The sequence below is a fragment of the Protomyctophum bolini genome (assembly GCF_963924005.1).
Source record: "Protomyctophum bolini genome assembly, chromosome: 2".
In the NCBI taxonomy this organism is placed as follows: Eukaryota; Metazoa; Chordata; class Actinopteri; order Myctophiformes; family Myctophidae; genus Protomyctophum; species Protomyctophum bolini.
Genome location: NC_137863.1, coordinates 7,800,558 through 7,820,925, shown reverse-complemented (window position 1 = coordinate 7,820,925; position 20,368 = coordinate 7,800,558). Strand labels below are relative to the sequence as shown.

At 45.3% G+C, this 20,368-nt stretch overlaps 1 protein-coding gene across 4 annotated transcripts in view; it reads left to right on the top strand.

The window, feature by feature from the left end:
- Positions 1–20,368, top strand: part of plxna1b (plexin A1b) — a 228,104-nt gene that overhangs the window by 54,338 nt on the left and 153,398 nt on the right. For all 4 annotated transcript variants that reach the window (XR_013965144.1, XM_080780037.1, XM_080780035.1 and 1 more), the window contains exon 3: positions 1,301–1,483. Coding sequence is in view for 3 of the 4 variants with exons in the window: in XM_080780037.1 (XP_080636163.1) it covers positions 1,301–1,483 (183 nt within the window). In the remaining variant the exon portion in view is untranslated. The remainder of the gene's footprint in view (positions 1–1,300; positions 1,484–20,368) is intronic.

Below are 20,368 nucleotides of genomic sequence, written 5' to 3'. Positions count from 1 at the left end.
GTGCGGGGTATTGACGTTTTCCCCAGATAATGTAGCCTGTGAAAGGGGGATGGATGGAGAGAGCGAAAGAGAGAGAGAAAGTAGGAGAAAAAAAAGATAGAATAAAGAGATATTGACATGTGCCGCGCTGCAACCAATTTAGGCAGATAGGCAGAGAGAGAGAGAGAGAGTGGGAGGAAGAGAGTTATCTGTTCTCCTGTGTGGATCAATCAGATGATGTAGTGATAAGACTGCGGATTACACTACCATTTACACACTCCGCATGTACACACTCACCTGTTCGCCCCGGTTAACACACACACACTGTCACCTGTCCAATCCCACTGCACCAGTTAGGCAACAACACCATACAATATAATATACATCAACTCTAGTCTACGTCTGTCTGTCTTTCGTGCACGCACGCACGTGTGCGCATGTATGTACAAACACAACACACGCACGCCCTATTTTCCCCTTCTCTCAGGAGGCTGATTATACTTGTAGAGAGACCCTCTGGCATGAATAGTGAAGGAATCCATGGGGTCAGTTGATCACCCGGGGCAACCGCTTACCTCCCCCCCCATCACAGTGGAATTCTCTACCATGTGTCAGTGGGTCACCCGCGGTCACCAACATCCATGGTCACTCACCAGCACAACAGCGCATTGTCACGTCACAGCCATGACCCCCAAGCATTAGACTGGTTAAAAGTTATTGTTCTTAATAGAACGTTTGCCAATGGGAGAATAGGGAAGGGGCGGATTGAAAATACACTTTGAAAAGGCTATTTGACAAGAAAGATAATCGTATAGGGTCCATTTTGACACATGGTAAATCTAGATGATACGCCTATATAGCCTACTTGAAGTTTGATACTGGATGTTGACTAGTTATTAATGCCGTTAGACTTTGGGTGTGCTGTGTTGAGGTAAATATACTCATGGAATGTCAAATTCATTAAATATTGTAGAGATTTCTTGGCAGTAAAACCCCATCACACAAAACCTTGAGTAACTTATTATTTAAAAAATATCAAGCAATACATTTCAATATATATATTTGATCACACAAACAGCACAAAGAGTCTTCTCTTCTCTTCTCTTCTCTTCTCTTCTCTTCTCTTCTCTTCTCTTGCAGGAAAAAATATTTTAACTAAAAAGGGCTTGTTTTACAATATGTCTTCTTTCCACTTTACTTACATATTGAACTGAAGCCATTAAATCATGTAAGCAAGGCCCCAAGTACCACCCCGGGCCTTATTGGAAATGCAATCTGAACCGTCCTTTGAGATTTCCTCTATCTGTTTTCCCCCTCACAGCCCCTCCAGATAGATGATAACTTCTGTGGCCAGGACTTCAACCAGCCCCTCGGTGGTACCAGCACCATCGAAGGCATCCCTCTCTTCATCGACAAGGACGACGGCATGACGTCTGTGGCTGCTTACGACTACCGTGGCAACACCGTGGCCTTCACCGGCACGCGCAACGGCAAAATGAAGAAGGTAAGGACGGACGTACTGCGTCCTCTATACTCACGTTCTGTTTGGACTTTAAATCTGTGTTGTTCCGTCACACACACCTTTTTTTGCCACTTGTGATTTGTCAGGGGTTATGACTTCAGTTATCTATCTTTTATTATCTCATGGATTTGTAGCCGGTGGAAGTTATCTGGACTATACTGTGTTTGTATGTGTGTCTGTGGGGGGGCTTTATGGATGTAGGTTAAGTCTCTTCAGAGAGCTGCACTTTTACAGTCTAATCTTTATGCAATTTACACACAGCTCTCAGCGTGACGACGGCGCTTTTGTCGTAAGATTAACCCATTCTGAACAGGAACCCATTTTGGCGTTAGCATTATGTTATGCTTTAGCTATTGAAAAATAGCAGATCTACAAGCTCATAGCGCGCCACCGAGTGGCGCGCTACGAGCTTGTAGGTCTGCTATTTTTGAAAAATCGAAGACACTTTTAGAATCTGATCTCAGGTCAGAATGGGTTAATAATGAAACTGTCAGGATGTAGAAGACATTTTTAGAATCTGATCTCGGGTCAGATTGGGTTAAACGCCGCCGACGCCCTTTTCTGCAGAGTCTCCCATTACCAAACAGATAACACGAGGGCCTTTTAAAGCCATGTTCCCTTAACAAGCAGTTTAAAGCAACACTCCTACCAGTCCGTCATCGATTGTCATGTTCCTCATGTTGGGGAGCATAAAAACGTTACAGCTAAGCACCACTTACAGCCTCGCAGCACGTCCACGATCAATTCAAACGTAGACGAACTTCACTCACTGCAGCTGGGAGGCAAGGCGCTGGGGGGGAGGGGTTTTATGGCAGCGTCTAATGTGCATGGATGGATGGATGGATGGATGCAGAGCATGGGCTGAGGGATATAGGAGATGGAAAGGGGCCTGGCAGAGGTTCTGACATCTGGTTTCTGTGGGATGTTCTGCTGTGCTCTTGGTCTGCGAGGGGGCTGCTCTGTCTCTAGTTGGTGTTTCTGGGTGTTCTGCTGGGTCCATGATCCGTCGGTTGCCATGGCATGAGGCAGGGTGCAACGCCTGACACTAAATGCTAGACGGTTTTAATTATATGTTCCTATAATAATTGGCTGCATCTCTAATGGTGTGTGTGTGTGTGTGTGTGTGTGTGTGTGTGTGCGTGTGTGTGTGCGTGTGTGTGTGTGTGTGTGTGTGTGTGTGTGTGTGTGTGTGTGTGTGCTCATGTGATATAATTATAATTCTCCTGTATTCTCTTGTCTAATTCCCTTGGTTGTGATGGTATGTATCATATAGAAAACGGTCATGTTAATGACAGTGTGTCAGCTTCCGCGTGTGTGTTCCTGTGGTATGGGGTTGTGCGTGTATAAGGCCACATTCATGTGAAACCGTGTATGTTATAATTGTAATTCTCTTGGATTATTGCTTTCTCTGTACATAACTGATGTGTGTGTGACCCTGTATCATTTGTGTGTGCGTGTGCACGGACGTGTGTGTGTGTGTGTGCACAGGCGTGTCTATGGAGGGCAGAGATCTCAGGGTAGATGATGTATAGCTCATTGGAATTCAGCCCCCTTCCCTGCACTGTTCACGACTTGACATCCATTCAACATTATGAATGTATAAGTGTGTGTGTGTGTGTGTGTGTGTGTGTGTGTGTGTGTGTGTGTGTGTGTGTGTGTGTGTGTGTGTGTGTCACTCACGGTATGCAACTATGCATAATAATGTGAAGTCTTCTAGTTGCATGCATTTGCTGTGTGTTTGTATAGATGCAAATGTGTGTTTGTGAAACACACAGTGCACCTTTTGACTGTATTCACACAGCAGACATTTTGCACTCGGGTCATATTTTCGGGTTGTGGTGGCATTTCTTTCAACATAGGTGCCATGTGAATACGGTGAATTGCACACCTTTGCCCTCTTTCGTGAGCCTTTTGAAGGTTTCTTCCTCTTTGTACCGGTTTAGTTTTTCCCTGGGAGTTTTCCTTGCCTGACTGAGGGTCCATGTATGAACGTTGGTGTCATTTGGTTGGACATGACATGTGGTTTCTGTTGGTAATGTTTTGTTATTGCTTGCTTTTCAAGGTCAAGGGCCTTTCCATTGTTTTTGTTTATTTTATTGTTGATTATCTTCATGGTTTTATTTCACACTGGACTTTTGGCAAACGTCACGTTTCCTTCTGCTCTTTGATTAGATTGTCCTATATGTAAAACACTTTGTAACTTTGTTTTGATGTGATCTATATATTAAGTTTATTAATTATTTTAATCCAATGTTGACATTCAGCGCCGTCAAACACTCGGTCAGTTTATATCTTTGCAACAGCTACTTTATTTAGCTATAGTCTTGTATGCCTTTTCTTCGCTGACTTAGTACAAGAGTTGTTTGCACGTGTGCGCATGTGAGGTACTGTCGACAATGTATTTCGTATTTATAGTGTGTCTGTGTGCACGTTCTTCTTGCGGCGAGGTGCAATGACAGAGCACTTTCCAGCTCCCAGATCATTGCGAGTTGAATGGGGGGTAAAATTGTGTTCAATGTGTGTGTGAGAGAGATCTAGTATAGATGGCGGTCTCCAGGGACTTATTTCCCTAGTGTTGCACAAGCACAATTAATTACACGGGAAAGAAAACGGAGGGAAGATAACAGAAACAACTTGAGGAAAAAGAATGAGACGGTAGGGTAGTTATTTATTTCCCATCTTCGCTGCCAGTGCATCAGTCAGTCCCTTAGCAAGAGAAAACCATAGTCATTGTACCACACAGGTATATTGCTTTTGGTGCTTGTTTTCTTTTACATGTTTGAGGATGGACAAAATTAACTCTACAGGTACCATCTCTACCGTCACTTGTTTAAAGTGTCCTTTGGCATTGTTGTGAGTGTTTGTTTCTTGCCCTTCACGGCTCCAGAGCACAGGCTGCACTAATAAGGCCATTGTGTAGTGTGTAGTTGATTCATCGTTTTAGGCCAAACTGCATTGTTTCTGCTGTATCGTCTCACCCTGTCGAGGTCATCGACTCATCATGCACAAAAACGTTGATGGCATGAATAAATAACGTGCCTAAAAATGTCCCTAATGAATTCCCTGTGCTCTCAAAACGCACCCGTGTGTATGTACGTGCCTGCATGCCATGCACACAGGAAGCTTTTACAAACGAGTCTTGATCTGATAGGGGCGAGATAGACTGAGAGGAAGTGGAGGTGATGGAGCGGAGAGAGAGGGTGTGATATAGAGAGGGGAAGCATTTTGGCTTGGGATAATGAAGATGATGGTATCCACTAGTTTAATTGACTAATTGCAGCGGTCAAGGACACCGGGGTGGAATGGCCATCAACTCCATGGTCTATTTAAGCCACTTTGCTTGTCAATGTCCATTCATTTCTCATCTGACTCTCTTCGCTCCCTGGTCGTCGGTGTCTGTTCATCTCTCTGTTGACTCTCACTCACTCTGTCTCTGACTCTCTCTGTAATGTGTGTGTGTGTGTGTGTGTGTGTGTGTGTGTGTGCAGCTGTGAGGGTTTCAGTGACTCTGCAATGTAGTCAGCAGATGGAGATTTTCCTCTTTGTGTTTTCTCTGGGCCACTTCTGCATGTTAAGGGACTGTTGAGCACAGACAATGCACTCCATGCTCCAACACGCACGCACTCACCTACACAATGGAAGGTCTGAGGAGAACCAATATGAGAGGATCCCAGTGGATAATTCTCTGCGTGCGTGCATGCGTGCGTGCGTACGCGCACACACACGTGTACGGACAGACGCTTTAGCATTCTTCAGCTGGCTATCCACTGGGGGTCGATGTGTGCCATCTGTTGTGTGTGTGTGTGTGTGTGTGTGTGTACTTCCAGGTGGCAGGTGCCCCTTATGCCAGCACTGTGTCCATTATGGCCATGCCAGGCTCAGGTGGGCTCTAGGCCAGAGACTCTTCCTCTGTTATAGGAATATTAATAGAGCTCCAAGCCCAGAGGAGAGGACACATGACTAGAGCTCCAAGCCCAGAGGAGGTATCCCAGTTGACTGCTCGAGTCAACCCATGGAATTATCACAGCTACAAATCGATAGGCTTATAATCGTAATCGATAGTTCAGCCAATGTCACAGATTAAATTTGACTTGTCATGGTGTTCATGAACGCCATGTACAAAAAAGAAATGCTACAAAAGCACAATTTTGGCAGTGTGCTTGGATTAAATTCAGATAAAATGTCTTCTTGGATACCAAACTATTACTCTCTCCAGAACAGCATAATTACCATATTGATTTTATGAAGTGATTGTAGGCTATAATGGAAATGATGGAACAGGTCAAAGTCAAATTACACTTTATATGAATGCACGTTTCCATGAATGCCTTAATTAATTCCTCAACCTTCAGGCGACGTGGTTTTTGACGCTAATGTGACTTTCATTGGAGGAGACAGTGTTGCGTTCATTGGTCACCGAGTGTTATTGGTGGAGACATATAGGGTTGTGTTCATTGATGTGTTCCTTCAGGACACTCTGTCACGGCTTAATTGTCTGACCATTGTTATTCTTGTGCCACATAAAGCTTGCCGTGTGTGTGTGTGTGTGTGTCGAGACAGACAGACAGACAGAAGAGGTACAAGGAGGCATGCAAGTGCTACACCACAATAGCCCTGGGCCCACACCATAGACCCTCTAGCGATGGGACTCTATTAGTCTGTTTGTCTGTCTTAACACTCTCAGAGTTGAACACTCAGGATTTGACAGGTCCTTGAAGGGATGAATGGATTATATGGAGAGGAGGAGGAACAGCAGAAATCAGCAATGACTTGAAGGATGGAGAGAGAATGCGATATGTGTTCCCTGTCAGTGCTTATATTCACTTGTTATAAGATGGGTTCGGCATGAGGTCAGTCCGCTGCCCCCCCCCAGGTTGGTAGAGGAAGTGTAGCGCCCAGGATTACATTTAGATGATTGACACTGGGTGAAAAAATGGGTTGCAAAATCGTGGGATAAAAAACTAAATAAGATGGGTTTTGGTGCCATGTTGATGAATATGTTCAGCCTCCCTGTCTCTAGTCTATTCCCTCACCTGCTCCTTATGTTGGGAGGCATCCATCCATCTGTGTGTGTGTGTGTGTGTGTGTGTGTGTGTGTGTGTGTGTGTGTGTGTGTGTGTGTGTGTGTGTGTGTGTGTGTGTGTGTGTGTGTGTGTGTGTGTGTGTGTGTGTGTGTGTGTGTGTGTGTGTGTGTGTGTGTGCGCGAGCTCCTCAAGCATTGCAAATATAGTATAGATGTTTATGAATCCTAGATATGTCCAGTATTGCACATCACAGAGCCTAGGGCTGGGTGACACTCTCCTTCTAAAGAACTGAATTTCACTCAGTTAGTCGAACCATTTGCCATCTGTTATTGTCATTGACAACAGCCGTCTGCTGTTCAGGAATAACAGACCACAGAATATGCTGATTGACCAAACACAGTTTGGGTATTCAACAAACGTAATAAAGGACAGACTTGTACGGCAACTTCCGCCATGAAACGTCTTGTACAATCTGTTACACGTCCACCAGCCTTTTCCCAGGCTTTTAAGTCACAGCCATTTTTACATACAATTATATAAAATGTTATGGGATTGCTTGTAAGGATCTATAAGCTGTCACTATCTGTTGCCCTCTCTTTTAAATCATCATAGTTTGTGTGTGTGTGTGTGTGTGTGTGTGTGTGTGTGTGTGTGTGTGTGTGTGTGACTCAGCCACGGGTTACTTGGCCCTGGCAGCAGCACAGTGGCTGGCTTTGTGTGGAAGCTGGCTAGCCCTCGGTCATTAGTTCACACACACACACACACACACACACACACACACACACACACACACACACACACACACACACACACACACACACACACACACAATCTCTCTCCATCACATGTGTGTACAAACACAGGGTGGAAGGGAGCTGATGTCAGAGGAAAATCTCAGGCAGTTAATTCGTCTTCTCAGAATTCCTAAATGAACAGCACAGTGTATCATTTGGAGCGTAGCCCACCTCTTATATCACAGCCATTCGGTATCATAGACCTCCCATTAAATACAGCCTAGTTCAACCTTAACCCATTCTGACCTGAGATCAGATTCATACGAGGTTTCCACTGGACACACACTGGTCTGATTAACCCATTCCGACCTGAGATCAGATTAAAAAAATGTCAGTCACTCGGTGGCGCGCTATGAGCTTGTAGATCTGCTATTTTTCAATAGCTAAATCATAACATGATGCTAACACCAGAATGGGTTCCCGTTCAGAATGGGTTAATATGAGCATGACAGTTCCATTACACATGCTGATCTTTCCACAGCACCTACTCTCCTAGCATGAAACCCATAGCGGTGTAATTGAAGGCAATATAGACCCATGCTAGCCGGCGCGCCTCCCGTTGATATTGCCTGGTCAACCATGGAGCTTCTCATATGCTACTCACTGTGTTAGCTTAGCTAGTGCTCAAGGCTATCACGGCTGCACTGCAGGGAGTGAGAGTGAGGCTGAGTGTTAGTATGAATGCACATTTGTATTTTTTCTGTATTTTTTTTGCGTGTGTATGTGTTTGTGGCGTGTGTGTGTGTGTGTGTTGCTAAAGCATGTGGCTTTTCATTATCTCCCAGTCAATGCAAGCCCATGTCTTTGTCCCATATGGTGCCATCCGTGTCCCCACATGTTGTGTCTATACATTTCTATCTGGTACTGTAACCCCCCTCCTCCCTTCTTATCTTTCTCTTCTATCTCTCAAGCCTGCGTAGCATAATTTGACACCGGGGGGACTTTAGGTGAATGTAGTGACTTCAGGCCTCCAGCGTCTCCGCTTCCTTGCGTGTGCACGACATGTGTCGTGACCTAAAGGCTGATTTATACGTAGTAGTGCGCCAGTGTAATGCACCGAAAATACCCGAAATAGCCGACCCCATTCTGACCCGAGATCAGATTCTAAAAATGTCTTCTACATCCTGACAGTTTTCTGAAAATGCTATGTTTCTATGTCAGTGGTTCTGATTTAAAAAAAAATAGCAGACCTACAAGCTCGTAGCGCGCCACTCGGTGGCGCGCTATGAGCTTGTAGGTCTGCTACAACTACATGTTGTCTCAGTAAGACAGCCCCTACTCTTTGTAGGGACCCAGTGTGTGCTACTATGACAGTAGAAATACCTTTCCTACTCTTTGCTCATTGAAAGAAGGGAAGAGAAATAATTGTTCAGGGAGAGAGAGATGAGAACAGAGAAGAGCTGCTCCATGCTTCACTGCTCTCACTCATTAACTCTCTCTCTCTCTCTCTCTCTCTCTCTCTCTCTCCATCTCTCTCTCTCTCTCTCTCTCCGCCTCTCTCTCTCCATCTCTCTCTCTCTCTCCATCTCTCTCTCTCTCCCCCCGCCTCTCTCATCTGCTGCTTACTTATTCTCTTTCCTCTCTCCATCATTTTGACACTTTTTTTTGATCAAAGATTCCGTGTTCAGATAATAACCGTGCATTTGTTGGAGTGAAGGAGCTCGCTGTTTTCCTCCAACCACTGTCGCTCGTCAAGGTGCGCACGGTGCTGCATAGACACGTTGCAGAGACGCATAGAAAAGCATGCATGCTACATGCTTGCTTGGGTTCGCATGCATGCGTGTGCACGTTCACATGCGTGTGCACGTTCACATGCGCGTGCCGTGTACTCACACATACAGAACGGGGCGTAGCACTTGGGGCGTAAGGTCAGACAGTAATGAGGGGTCTTAAAGATTTAACACGACGCGCACACACACACACACACACACACACACACACACGGTCTCACTAAGCCAGTTTGTAACCCCCCAGATCCTTGTCTTATAATACCCCATCTGTCATAATGACTCTTGTCCATCATGGAAATTATACTTTTATGAACTGTCTATATCTAATCTATTTTCCCCATATTAAAATGGAACTGGGTCTTAAGCTTAATGCTGACGATTGTAATATTTTCTGCTAGCTACTATAGCTTTCTTATTTATCACAAATGATCATGCTATATCTACACACCACTGGTTCCCAAACTTCATGTCAAGGACCCCCAACTTGATATGTATTTGACCTTCATCTGAAAATACTTTGTGCCGGGGACCCCCAGAAGGACCCCTTCTCTTCTGGACCCCCAGAAGAGCTTTATGTTAAAATCAAAATGATTCAAAATCTTCAGTTCAGTTCAGTTAACATTGTAAAAGTAGTTAATAACTGCTTTTGCTGTGGAGCACACCTGGAACACCCACAAGTACCCCGCTTTGATAACTAACATGTAGTCTAAAGGCTTTAAGGTCCTTGCAGACTGCTGCGTTGTTTAGTTTCTTCTCCCTGAGAAACGGCGAAAAACGCAGTGAAATGGTAAAAAAATGCAGCAGTCCCAGTCTGCAAGGACCTTTACAGTATATATATATTTTGTGGCGTCGTTGTGTAATGATTTTTTACTACTAGGGGATAATGAAGCAAACTACTGTATAGTGTATCTGAAAGAAAGAAAGAAGGAATTGAACATGGAGCAGAGAGAGAGAGAGAGAGAGAGAGAGAGAGAGGGATGAATAATGAATGGGCTGCGTGGAAATCCATTTTTTAACAGAAGATTGTAAGAGTGTAGATGCAGCCTGGAATGCTCACATGATCCAACAAAGACTAGGCCAGCCTTTTTTTCTAGGTCATCATCACCATTAGTCGACATTGGATAGATCACAACATCAAAGACCTTGTGCTTTTCAGAACATGTGTTAAAAGTTAGGCCAAGAAGAACTGTTTTCGTATTCCTTTTGCTTTGCTTTTTTTTGTAATAATCTTTTCCTCACTTGTGCTCATTTGTCAGCAGAGGCTGTCCAAACTGATTGTATTGTAGATAAGTAGGTTTTTTTTTGCGTGTTGAACTTGTTTTTCAATTTTCATACAGTTGCTGCATTGCTCTAGTGCAAAAAACTGGCAGACTGTAAGGCTTTTAATTGTTCGTCATTGGGTTGGCAATGCCACAGCATTATGTTGGACCCAGAATTCAATATTGGCACAAGTTGGCAGCTAGTGGCCACTGGTCTCAGAACTGGCATCGGGACACTGTTTGTGGGCCTGTAGAGAGAGGGAAGTTGTGGGCAGAGCGGGGTGGAATCTTGTGACCTGGCGTAGCTCCTCCCATGCCAACTGGCTCAGGCACGGGCACACCTGGTGACTGACTGGCACATCGTCAGGGCAAGGGCTCACACACTGTTGGCAAGGCAGCGACCAGCATGGAGATGAGAATGGAACTATAGCATCAACAAGACACTCCACGAATAATAACTATGAATTTGACTATAATTACAATAAAGAACTGATGAACGATAATATTCTGTAAACATGTTGAACGTGAGTGATGTGTACAGCATGACTTGTTGAACGTGACGGTCTGTCAATTTGGATGGATTTTGATGGTAAAGTGAACCCAATGATGATCTTCACCACTTTGTCATTGTCATTATAGTTGTGGTGCAGGACTCTTTTTAAAACTATATGTTTATAGTTAACATCATCATCATTATCATCATTATCATTCCTGGTGTAGAGTTAATAAAATGGCTGTTTGCGCCCCCATTTATCTTGGATTACACACACACACACACACACACACACACACACACACACACACACACACACACACACACACACACACACACACACACAATGCAACGCTACCTAAATCTCTGTAGGAACAGGCTCCTGAAGTGCTCCTTCATCTCCATTACATCAGATGACGATGGTAAATTAGTGTAAACACGTGTGCATCTTATTAGCTAATCTACTGTGAAGAATAAGGAAAACCATCAGACACGCACACTGCTGCCTCCACAGAGGCATCTGCAACGTTTTGTTTTATCAGATTACCCATCTCCCAGCTAATAGATACTTAATAGATTGCTTTTGATTCGTTCCTCCTGTTTAGTGACATTAAGATGATTAATGTGTGTATAGATGAGAATCCCCATTTGTGCACACAATACTTATCTGTGTGTGTGTGTGTGTGTGTGTGTGTGTGTGTGTGTGTGTGTGTGTGTGCGCGTGTGTGCGTGTGCGCACACGCGTCTAGGAACATCACATGGTGGATTGGTGGTCATATGTTTTGAGAGCATTTCAGGGCCACGATGTTCACACGGGCCCCATGGGCCCTCCGGTCACTCGGACACACATGCACAAAAATTACCTCATACACAAACACACTCACACCCAAATACCCTTGAGCCACAGACTCACAAAAACAACCCCCAAAACAACCTCCCCCTCCCCCATGCAACTCCCTGCACAGTGTGGTGCAATCACATGCTGTCTAACTAATTATCCTTTACCCCCCTAGAGGGACAGCTTTAGCCTTGGGGCTGCCCCGCAACACTAGCTGGCTAGGCTATAACTGACTCTCTAACTGCCCGCTAGCCTGCCTGGTTCAGCCCCGCTATACTAGCACACACAGCCCCATTGCTGACCCTGCGGCTAATCCTGTTAGTAGCTAAGAGATAGCGATAGCAGCGTCGGAAAGCCATGCTGGTGCCGGTGCCCTTTGGCTAATCTCTCTGCTGTAACAGTGAGCCAAAGTTAACTCTTGTTAGTTTTTGGCTCGCATTGCGTTGAGCGGGGAGAGGAAGGTGAGTCTGCTCCTCCTCCTCCCCGCCCACAGTGTTTTATGTTGTGTCATTGTGACCGTCTGGCCGTGCCATTGCTATCTGCCTTGCCCTTAACCAGAGCTATTCTCTCTTTTCTGACTCGCTGCATGTCTCTCTTCACCCAGCTATGGAGGGAGGGAGAGGGAGAGGGAGGGATCGAGAGAGAGAGAGAGACCCTCTCATCTTCACTGTAAAATATTTATCCATCTTTCTTTTGGTTCAGAAGCAGCATTTAATTAGTCATATGTGCGCATGCCTCACTATTTCTTTCTCCCCCTCTCGTATCTCAGTTCTCTCTCTCTCTCTCTCTCTCTCTCTCTCTCTCTCTCTCTCTCTCTCTCTCTCTCTTCCTTCTCCCCCTTCTCTTTTCTCCATGGGGGTAATCATTAGTTGACTGGCTGATTGCATCTATTCCCTAGGCTAGCATTTGTTAGTCATGAATCTCCTTCTTTAGTTTTTCCCCCTCATTCCTTCCCTCCCTCTCTGTGTTTCACTAACTCTTCATTTTTCTCACCCCCCCGCCCGTCTCTAGCTGCTATGCTCTCCAATTACAGCCTCTGTTATTACCACTTCTATTCTATTGCTAAAACTGTCACAAACATTGGTTGGGCTGCAGCGTTTGCATACCAACGTGTACTTGCATGTGCCAATGCGCACACAGACAACCCCCTCCTCCATATCTTATAGCATTAATTGAACGTGTGTCAGACAAATTTAGCCAACACCAATTACACACTTTCCTATTACCGTACATTTAATTGGTCATTTAGCTTGACAACCACTGACGGGGTGCCAGGTGCTCTCTTACAGCTTCGGCAGCCATTTTGGAGCCACTTTTGCTCTTCCCTGTGGATTTTACAATGGTCTGGGCCAGCTATACTGATGCTGCCAAAAGCCAGGATGGTTGGGATCTGGTAATGGAGGGCAGGGGGAGAGTTAATTCTACTTAGTCTCCTCTCTCCCCCCGCCCCACCTGTCTGTCCTTCCACCCATCCCATCAACCTCCTCCTCATCCCTTCTTCCTTCCATCCTTTCAGCCCCATCTCCCCTCCATGTACTGCTGCTGGATTAAGCTAATTAAAGCACTGGAAGCATCGTCCCTAGAGAGATGTCTCTCTCTCTCTCTCTCACACACACACACACACACACACACACACACACACACACACACACACACACACACACACACACACACCCATGGACAGTCACACACACAGATGTGCACAACAGATGTATAAGGCACTTTGACATGCTGCACTACATGAATAATGTTCTTTATTAGCCGAGTGCCCTTAAATAGCATCTGTGTGATAAATGACACAATATTCCAATAGGGTGTATTGTTGTTATAGGCAACAGAAATGCCTTTGTTATCTCTTACACGTTAGGAATTCCTCTGGCAAGGTCCTCTGCAGATAAAGCAGAAATTGCATGCTGTGGACATTTCACAGACCATGATAGTCTAAAAACAGGCTCTCAAGACTTCTTCTCAGGTGAATGTCAGTGGATTATTGACTATTTATCCGGAACTAAAGCTTGGGTCTGGTCTGCGAAACTGACCCTTATGCAGTACATGCATCATGTCCGTTGTCTGGCTGTGGAATTCCTCGGGGCCCTGGCCTTTTGCCTGCGTTTATGCCTCGGGACTGTCTGCTACATGTTTGCCCATAAAAGCATAGCGCTGTCTATTTATGGGTCAGTGAGGCAGGCAACGGGGCTTCATTGGGAGTCCCCAGAGAGGGGATGGCTGTTGCCACCACCTAGCATTCACATTTAGAGAGGGGATGGCTATTGCCACCACCTAGCATTCACATTTAGAGAGGGGATGGCTATTGCCACCACCTAGCATTCACATTTAGCCTCAAATTTGGTAGTTATGTTCCACCGTTTAGTTTTTTCCCCCTCCAGATTAATCAGATTTTTAGATCTGTCCTATTCGATGTCAATTCATGCCTGTCCCATCTATAGTACATGTTTGTTTTGTCTGCGACCATATGTTCATCAACCACTTTGAGCATGGTGCCCCAATCTATTTCCCAAAATAGTGAAAATAGCTAAACTGTTCAGTAGATTAATAGAGTATTTTTTGTATTTTCGCAAGTTATTTTATCATCCAGTTTTTTTTAATATAAATTGATGCCTCTGGAAGAGAATATAAACAACCCTCTTACAGTATGCCAAACTTACGTGTGTGCAATCATCTGCGTGTCTGCACCTGTTCACGTGCGTGCGTGCGTGCACGTGTGCATGCGTGTGTGTGGATGTGCGCACGCGTGTGCGCGTGCCGTGCCCATGCTCATGTGTGTGTGTAATATTACAGTGTGATTTTGATCATGGTTTATTGTGTCTCAGGGCAAAGCATTTCAGTATGTCTGCCCTCGCTTCATAGTCGGGGAGTCAAGGTGATGGAACACACTGTATCTGTATCTGAAGTCATATCGCAGCAGTCCTACCATGCATGTCAGCTGTCTGGGGGTATAGAGTGAGGGTGTATAGAGTGAGGGTCTTTATTGCACGACTTCTCACGGCCCTCCAGACAAAAGGCCGGCGAGATTAAAGCGACGGTGTGGAAATCAAGGAAGGAGGCAGGAAGGAAGGAAGGAGCACATTCATCCTGTCCTGCAGGAAGTGGTGGAGAGAGGCTGAGAGAGAGAGAGAGAGAGAGGTTGAGAGAGAGAGAGAGAGAGATGGTGAGAGAGAGAGAGAGAGAGAGAGAGAGCGCGTCATGTCACTCGGTAGGAATTCTTCCTCGGGTGTTTGTCTTAGAGCAGGATATGAACCCGGCCGGCGGAAAACTGGCTGCTTCCAAAGGAAAGCTATTGGATTACTGATAACCTTGGAATGGATGGGACTGGACCGGGTGAGAGATTGCGTGTGTGCGTGTGCGTGTGTGTGTGTGTGTGTGTGTGTGTGTGTGTGTGTGTGTGTGTGTGTGTGTGTGTGTGTGCGCGTGTGTGTGCGTGTGTATGCATGAGATGCACAGTATAAAGTTATCAGTAGAGCTGTTGGAACACATTAACCAAGATTCTCTCACTCGTACGCATGCGTGTGCGCACACACACTCTCGCACACGCACGCACGCGAGCGTGCATGGGCACACATGCACATGTTAAAATAGGTGCACAGAACACTCCCTTAACAACGAGGGGGACTTAAAATATCTGCTTAAAATATCCAAATGAACAATAATAATTGAAAGTTACCTCGTATAGGATAGAAAAGAGGCTAATGATCTAAGCCTGTACACAACTCTACAGAAAACAATGCCGTGCTTGGAGATGTCATCTCTATGACTCCACCGAAGGCCCCAGAGAGCCTGTTTTTATTATTGTGCACAAAGATATTGGAACATTTAACAACACCATATCGTCGCTGTCAGGTGGAACCCTTGCATGTCCAAAACGGTTACTTCAATTTCACTTTAAAATTTGTTTGAAAATAAGCAAAAAATAGCCGCTCTACAAGCACATAACGTGTTGTCTTGCAACACTGTGTGTGCTTGTAGATCGGCTATGTTTTTCTACTTTTGTGCGACACTGTTGAATAACGAATTTTGGCATTTATTTATGAAAAAAGTAGAATTATGGATATACAAGGTTTCTGCCAGACAGCGATGATCACGATCGCGCGCACACACACACACACACACACACGCGCACACACACACACACACACACACACACACACACACACACACACACACACACACACACGCGCACACACACACACACACACACACACACACACACACACACACACACACACACACACACACACACACACACACACACACACACACACACACACACACACACACACACGCGCACACACACACACACACACACACACACACACACACACACACACACACGCACGCACGCGCGCGCGCACACACACACACACACACGCGCACACACACACACACACACACACACACACACACACACACACACACACACACACACACACACACACACACACACACAGGCTCCAATAACATGGGGTCTTTACTCTGAGTTGTCTCCAAATCCCCTAGTGGCGGCCCACTCGTTGGTTGCCATAGAAACAGTAGTCAGGACAGCCATGGTGGTGGTTGGATGAGGAAGAAAGGGGAGACACACACACACACACACACACACACGTGCGCACACACACACGCACAATAATACACATGCGTTTGTATTACTATTACTATACTTGTGAGGACATCAAACTTAAAAAAAAAAAGCATCATTATCTACAAGCTCACAACGTGAGACATAAAAGCACAGAAGTAAGTATAAATCAAGCCTAAATCTAAAAACCTTTTAACTATCAAAGGACCATTTGTCTTGTGAGAACCTGCAGGAAAATTGTCCTCGCAATATCTATGTCTCAGATTCTAATCTATACTCGTGGGGGACCTTTGTCCCTTACAAGTATAGGCACTAGGCAGGCACACACACACGCACACGCACACGCACACACACACACAGTTGTGAGAATAATGATGGTTTGTGATATTGAGGCTGAGTGTTGAGACCGCGTGTTGACTGGTGGGTCCATGTTAGAAGGAAACGTACTACATACTGGGAGAGCAGTTGTGGCTGGGAGAGGAAATAAGTGGGCTTGTAGGTCATGTTTACAATTCTGTGTGTGTGAGAGAAAGAGAGAGAGGGAGAGAGAGATGGGGAGGGCTGTGTGGGTCTACCTGAGGGACAAAGAATACAACTGCAAAGGCAACATACTTTCTCATTACATCCCTAGGCGTGTATATATTCAGTGTTTCTGAATGTACACACGCACACGTACACACACACACACACACACACACACAGCGCAAGCACGTATATGGTACATAACGTGTGTGTGCACAGTGATCAGAGTATATGCGAGCAGCATGTCTTTTGAACTGCTCTTTGGTCTGGTGTTCGGCGGTAAACCCACGTGGTGCGGTTGGGGACGGAAGGGCATCAATGGCTGTTGGCATGTTGTGGTTTCTCCCCTGCTGGCTCTGAGCCAGTTGAAAAGTGCTGTTTGCCACGAGCTGCAGCTGAGCTGACAGATCCTTTATGCCGTCAGAGATATGCAGAAAGAAATCACAGGAATTCTATTTAGGCTGGAATTGTATGTGACATGAATTATGAATTTGCCCTGCTTGGCTCTGTTGTTAAAAACAGGCCATTGAGAAGTCTGATAGACTTTTTTTCCTCTCCTCTCCTCTCCTCTCCTCTCCTCTCCTCTCCTCTCCTCTCCACCCAGTCTTTACCCATATTGACTGTGCCACAGATAATGAATGCGCAGCGCACAGACAGTTGGTGTCAGTAGCCCAATGTAAAATCCATAGTTTCATTACAGGCCCAGTGATATGAATGGGGTTTGTAGGCGACCACGGCTCCATCATGTGCCCCCACGGGAGCCAAAATGGCTGCATTTAGAGGTGCAGTGGAGTGGAGAGGAGGCAAAGGGGTCAAGCTGCCACTGGGGCTCGAGTGTGTCAGAGAGAGAGAGAGAGAGTCGGTGGGAAAGTTTATGTCCAGTAACTGGCACAGCTGCCATTCTGCCCTTCTCACCTTCCGAGGTGTGTGTGTGTGTGTGTGTGTGTGTGTGTGTGTGTGTGTGTGTGTGTGTGATGAATGAATCACCTGTCAGAAAGTAACATCCTTCGATTGACATTTGCTCTCTTAACGTAACGTGCATTCTTTCTCACTCTTGTCCTGTCTAAACTGGTACTCTGGTACACTGGCACGCAACATCCCGGCCTGCTGAATTTAAGTGTTGTTGTTTTAATTTTATTATTTCATTAACCCATTCTGAACGGGAACCCCTTTTGGTGTTAGCATTAGGTTGTGCTTTAGCTATTGAAAAATAGCAGATCTACAAGCTCATAGCGCGCCACCGAGTGGCGCGCTACGAGCTTGTAGGTCTGCTATTTTTGAAAAATCGAAGAACGACTGACATTTTTTAGAATCTGATCTCAGGTCAGAATGGGTTCATCAGACCAGTGTGTGTCCTAGTGGAAACCTCGTATGAATCTGATCTCAGGTCAGAATGGGTTAATTAAATGGCAGCGACAGCATACATCTTTGTTCCTGTTAGGACTTGTATGAAAGCCAAACCTTCCATTCTTTGGCCCCAGCCCTTCCCTCATGGCACACGGCCTGCACTTCACAGATCAGTCCATATACCAGGAAAGAATTCCAACTTTGTCTCCTAATTGTCCTCCATCTTCATTCTGTCAAGTGAAGCGTTGAGTTTATCCACTTGAACCCTTGCATCCCTATTCTGGGAGGAACATTTGGCAAAAATGGCAGATCTACAAGCTCAAAAAGTGCCACATTGGGACGCTTTGTAAACTTGCAGATACTTTTGAGCGGCGCTAGCCCCTCCTATATACAGCTATAGAGATCTTTGTCCTAACGCAAACATTAAATGCCATTGACAATGAATGGAGAACTTACGTCATATGTGTCTGAGCAAATCGACGTGTTACGTCATGATGATGTACGACGATAATAGCGAGCAAATCGGCTATTTTCGTCCTACAATTCCCATTGACAATGAATGGAGAATTTGTGTTATACGATGGATGATAAGAGAGCGCCCCTCACTTCACGTGGGTGTGATTATTATCAAGATATTTGGTGTAGAGGGGGAAAAGAGAAGACCAAGTACGGAGTCAACCCCGATCAAGAATTAGTTTACCAAGTATAGAGGGTTTACGTGGTTCGCAACACACACAGGGTCCCGGAAAGTAGCATGTTACCCAATTCATATCCACATAGAGACTCCATCTGTTTTCCATCTGGTGAAAATCAAGGAGATCGAGGCAGCAAAGGCATGGAAGCACTTAGAGTTATTGGAAACGGCATGAGGTGAGTTCATCTATGAAAGGTATATTAGGCTAGTCTCTATGAAAGTCTTGTGGTTTGTTCCCGTAGGTGATTGAGCTGAGAGGCAGGCTTTAACGCATTTTGTGCGGGAACCCCTTTTGGTGTTGGCATCATGTCGTGCTTTAGCTATTGAAAAATAGCAGATCTACAAGCTCATAGCGCGCCACCGAGTGGCGCGCTACGAGCTTGTAGGTCTGCTATTTTTGAAAAATGGAAGAACGACTGACATAGAAACATAGCTTTTTCAGAAAACTGTCAGGATGTATAAGACATTTTTAGAATCTGATCTCGGGTCAGAATGGGTTAAGGGAAATGAGCTTTCGATTGGACCCCTCTGATAAAGATGCAGGGTTGTAATTGTTTGCTGACCTCCATGGACCAAACATCAGGTGTTTTCTCTCTCCCTCTCCCTCTCTCTGACATCACTCGTCAATGTCCATCCATCTTTATCTATCCTTCCAGTCTCCTCACCTGTTCTGCCAGTGAATTGACAACTGTTTGTCATTCTTGCAATTGTATTGCACCTGACTAGGTAGGTGATATATTCCTAAACTGTGGACAAAAAGCTAAGTCCTCTAAGAGAGAGAGAGAGAGAAGCAAGGGAGGGATTAGTGGCGAGAGAGGGATGAGTGGAGAGGCGACACACGTTTAATCAGTCTGATTGCTCAGGGCTTTGGCTCCATTCATTGCATCATCTCTCTAATGCATTGGACCTGCGTCACTCGGGGTGTAGATCTGCACATCTGTGTGTGTGTGTGTGTGTGTGTGTGTGTGTGCACGAGCATGCGTGCGTGTGTGTGTGTGTGTGTGTGTGTGTGTGTGTGTGTGTGTGTGCGCGTGCGCGAGAGTGTGTGTGTGACTGTGTGTGTGTGTGTGTGCGCACGTGCGATTTTAAATGTCCAGTGTCCTCAGTTGAAAGCCACAAAGTGCATGACTCAACATGATGCAAACCATGTTTGTTTACCAAAGTGTTTGCAAATAGACCAAAACCGGAGCTTGCATCATCTCAGACAAATGTTACTTGTGATCATGTCTTGGACTTCTTGGCTGCAATTGGTCAACATCTGTGTTACAAACACAAGTGCAGTCCAAGTCAAGTCTCAAGTCTCCAGAATGGGTCAAGCCTCAACAACAATATGATTATTTGTACAAAGTATACCCTATATTAATAAATTAGTGTATACTGTATAGGTAGGGTATAGTGTTTGATTTTAAAGCACTGATTTAAAATTGAAAGTGGAAAATTGTTCCATTTAACCCTGCATGAAAGGACTTGACTTATACTCAAATATTGCCTCATGTAGGTAAAGGCTTAAAACTAATAACACGTTGGTTTAGCCCAAGAGCTTTGAAGTCCCTGAAGCCAAAGGCTGTGATG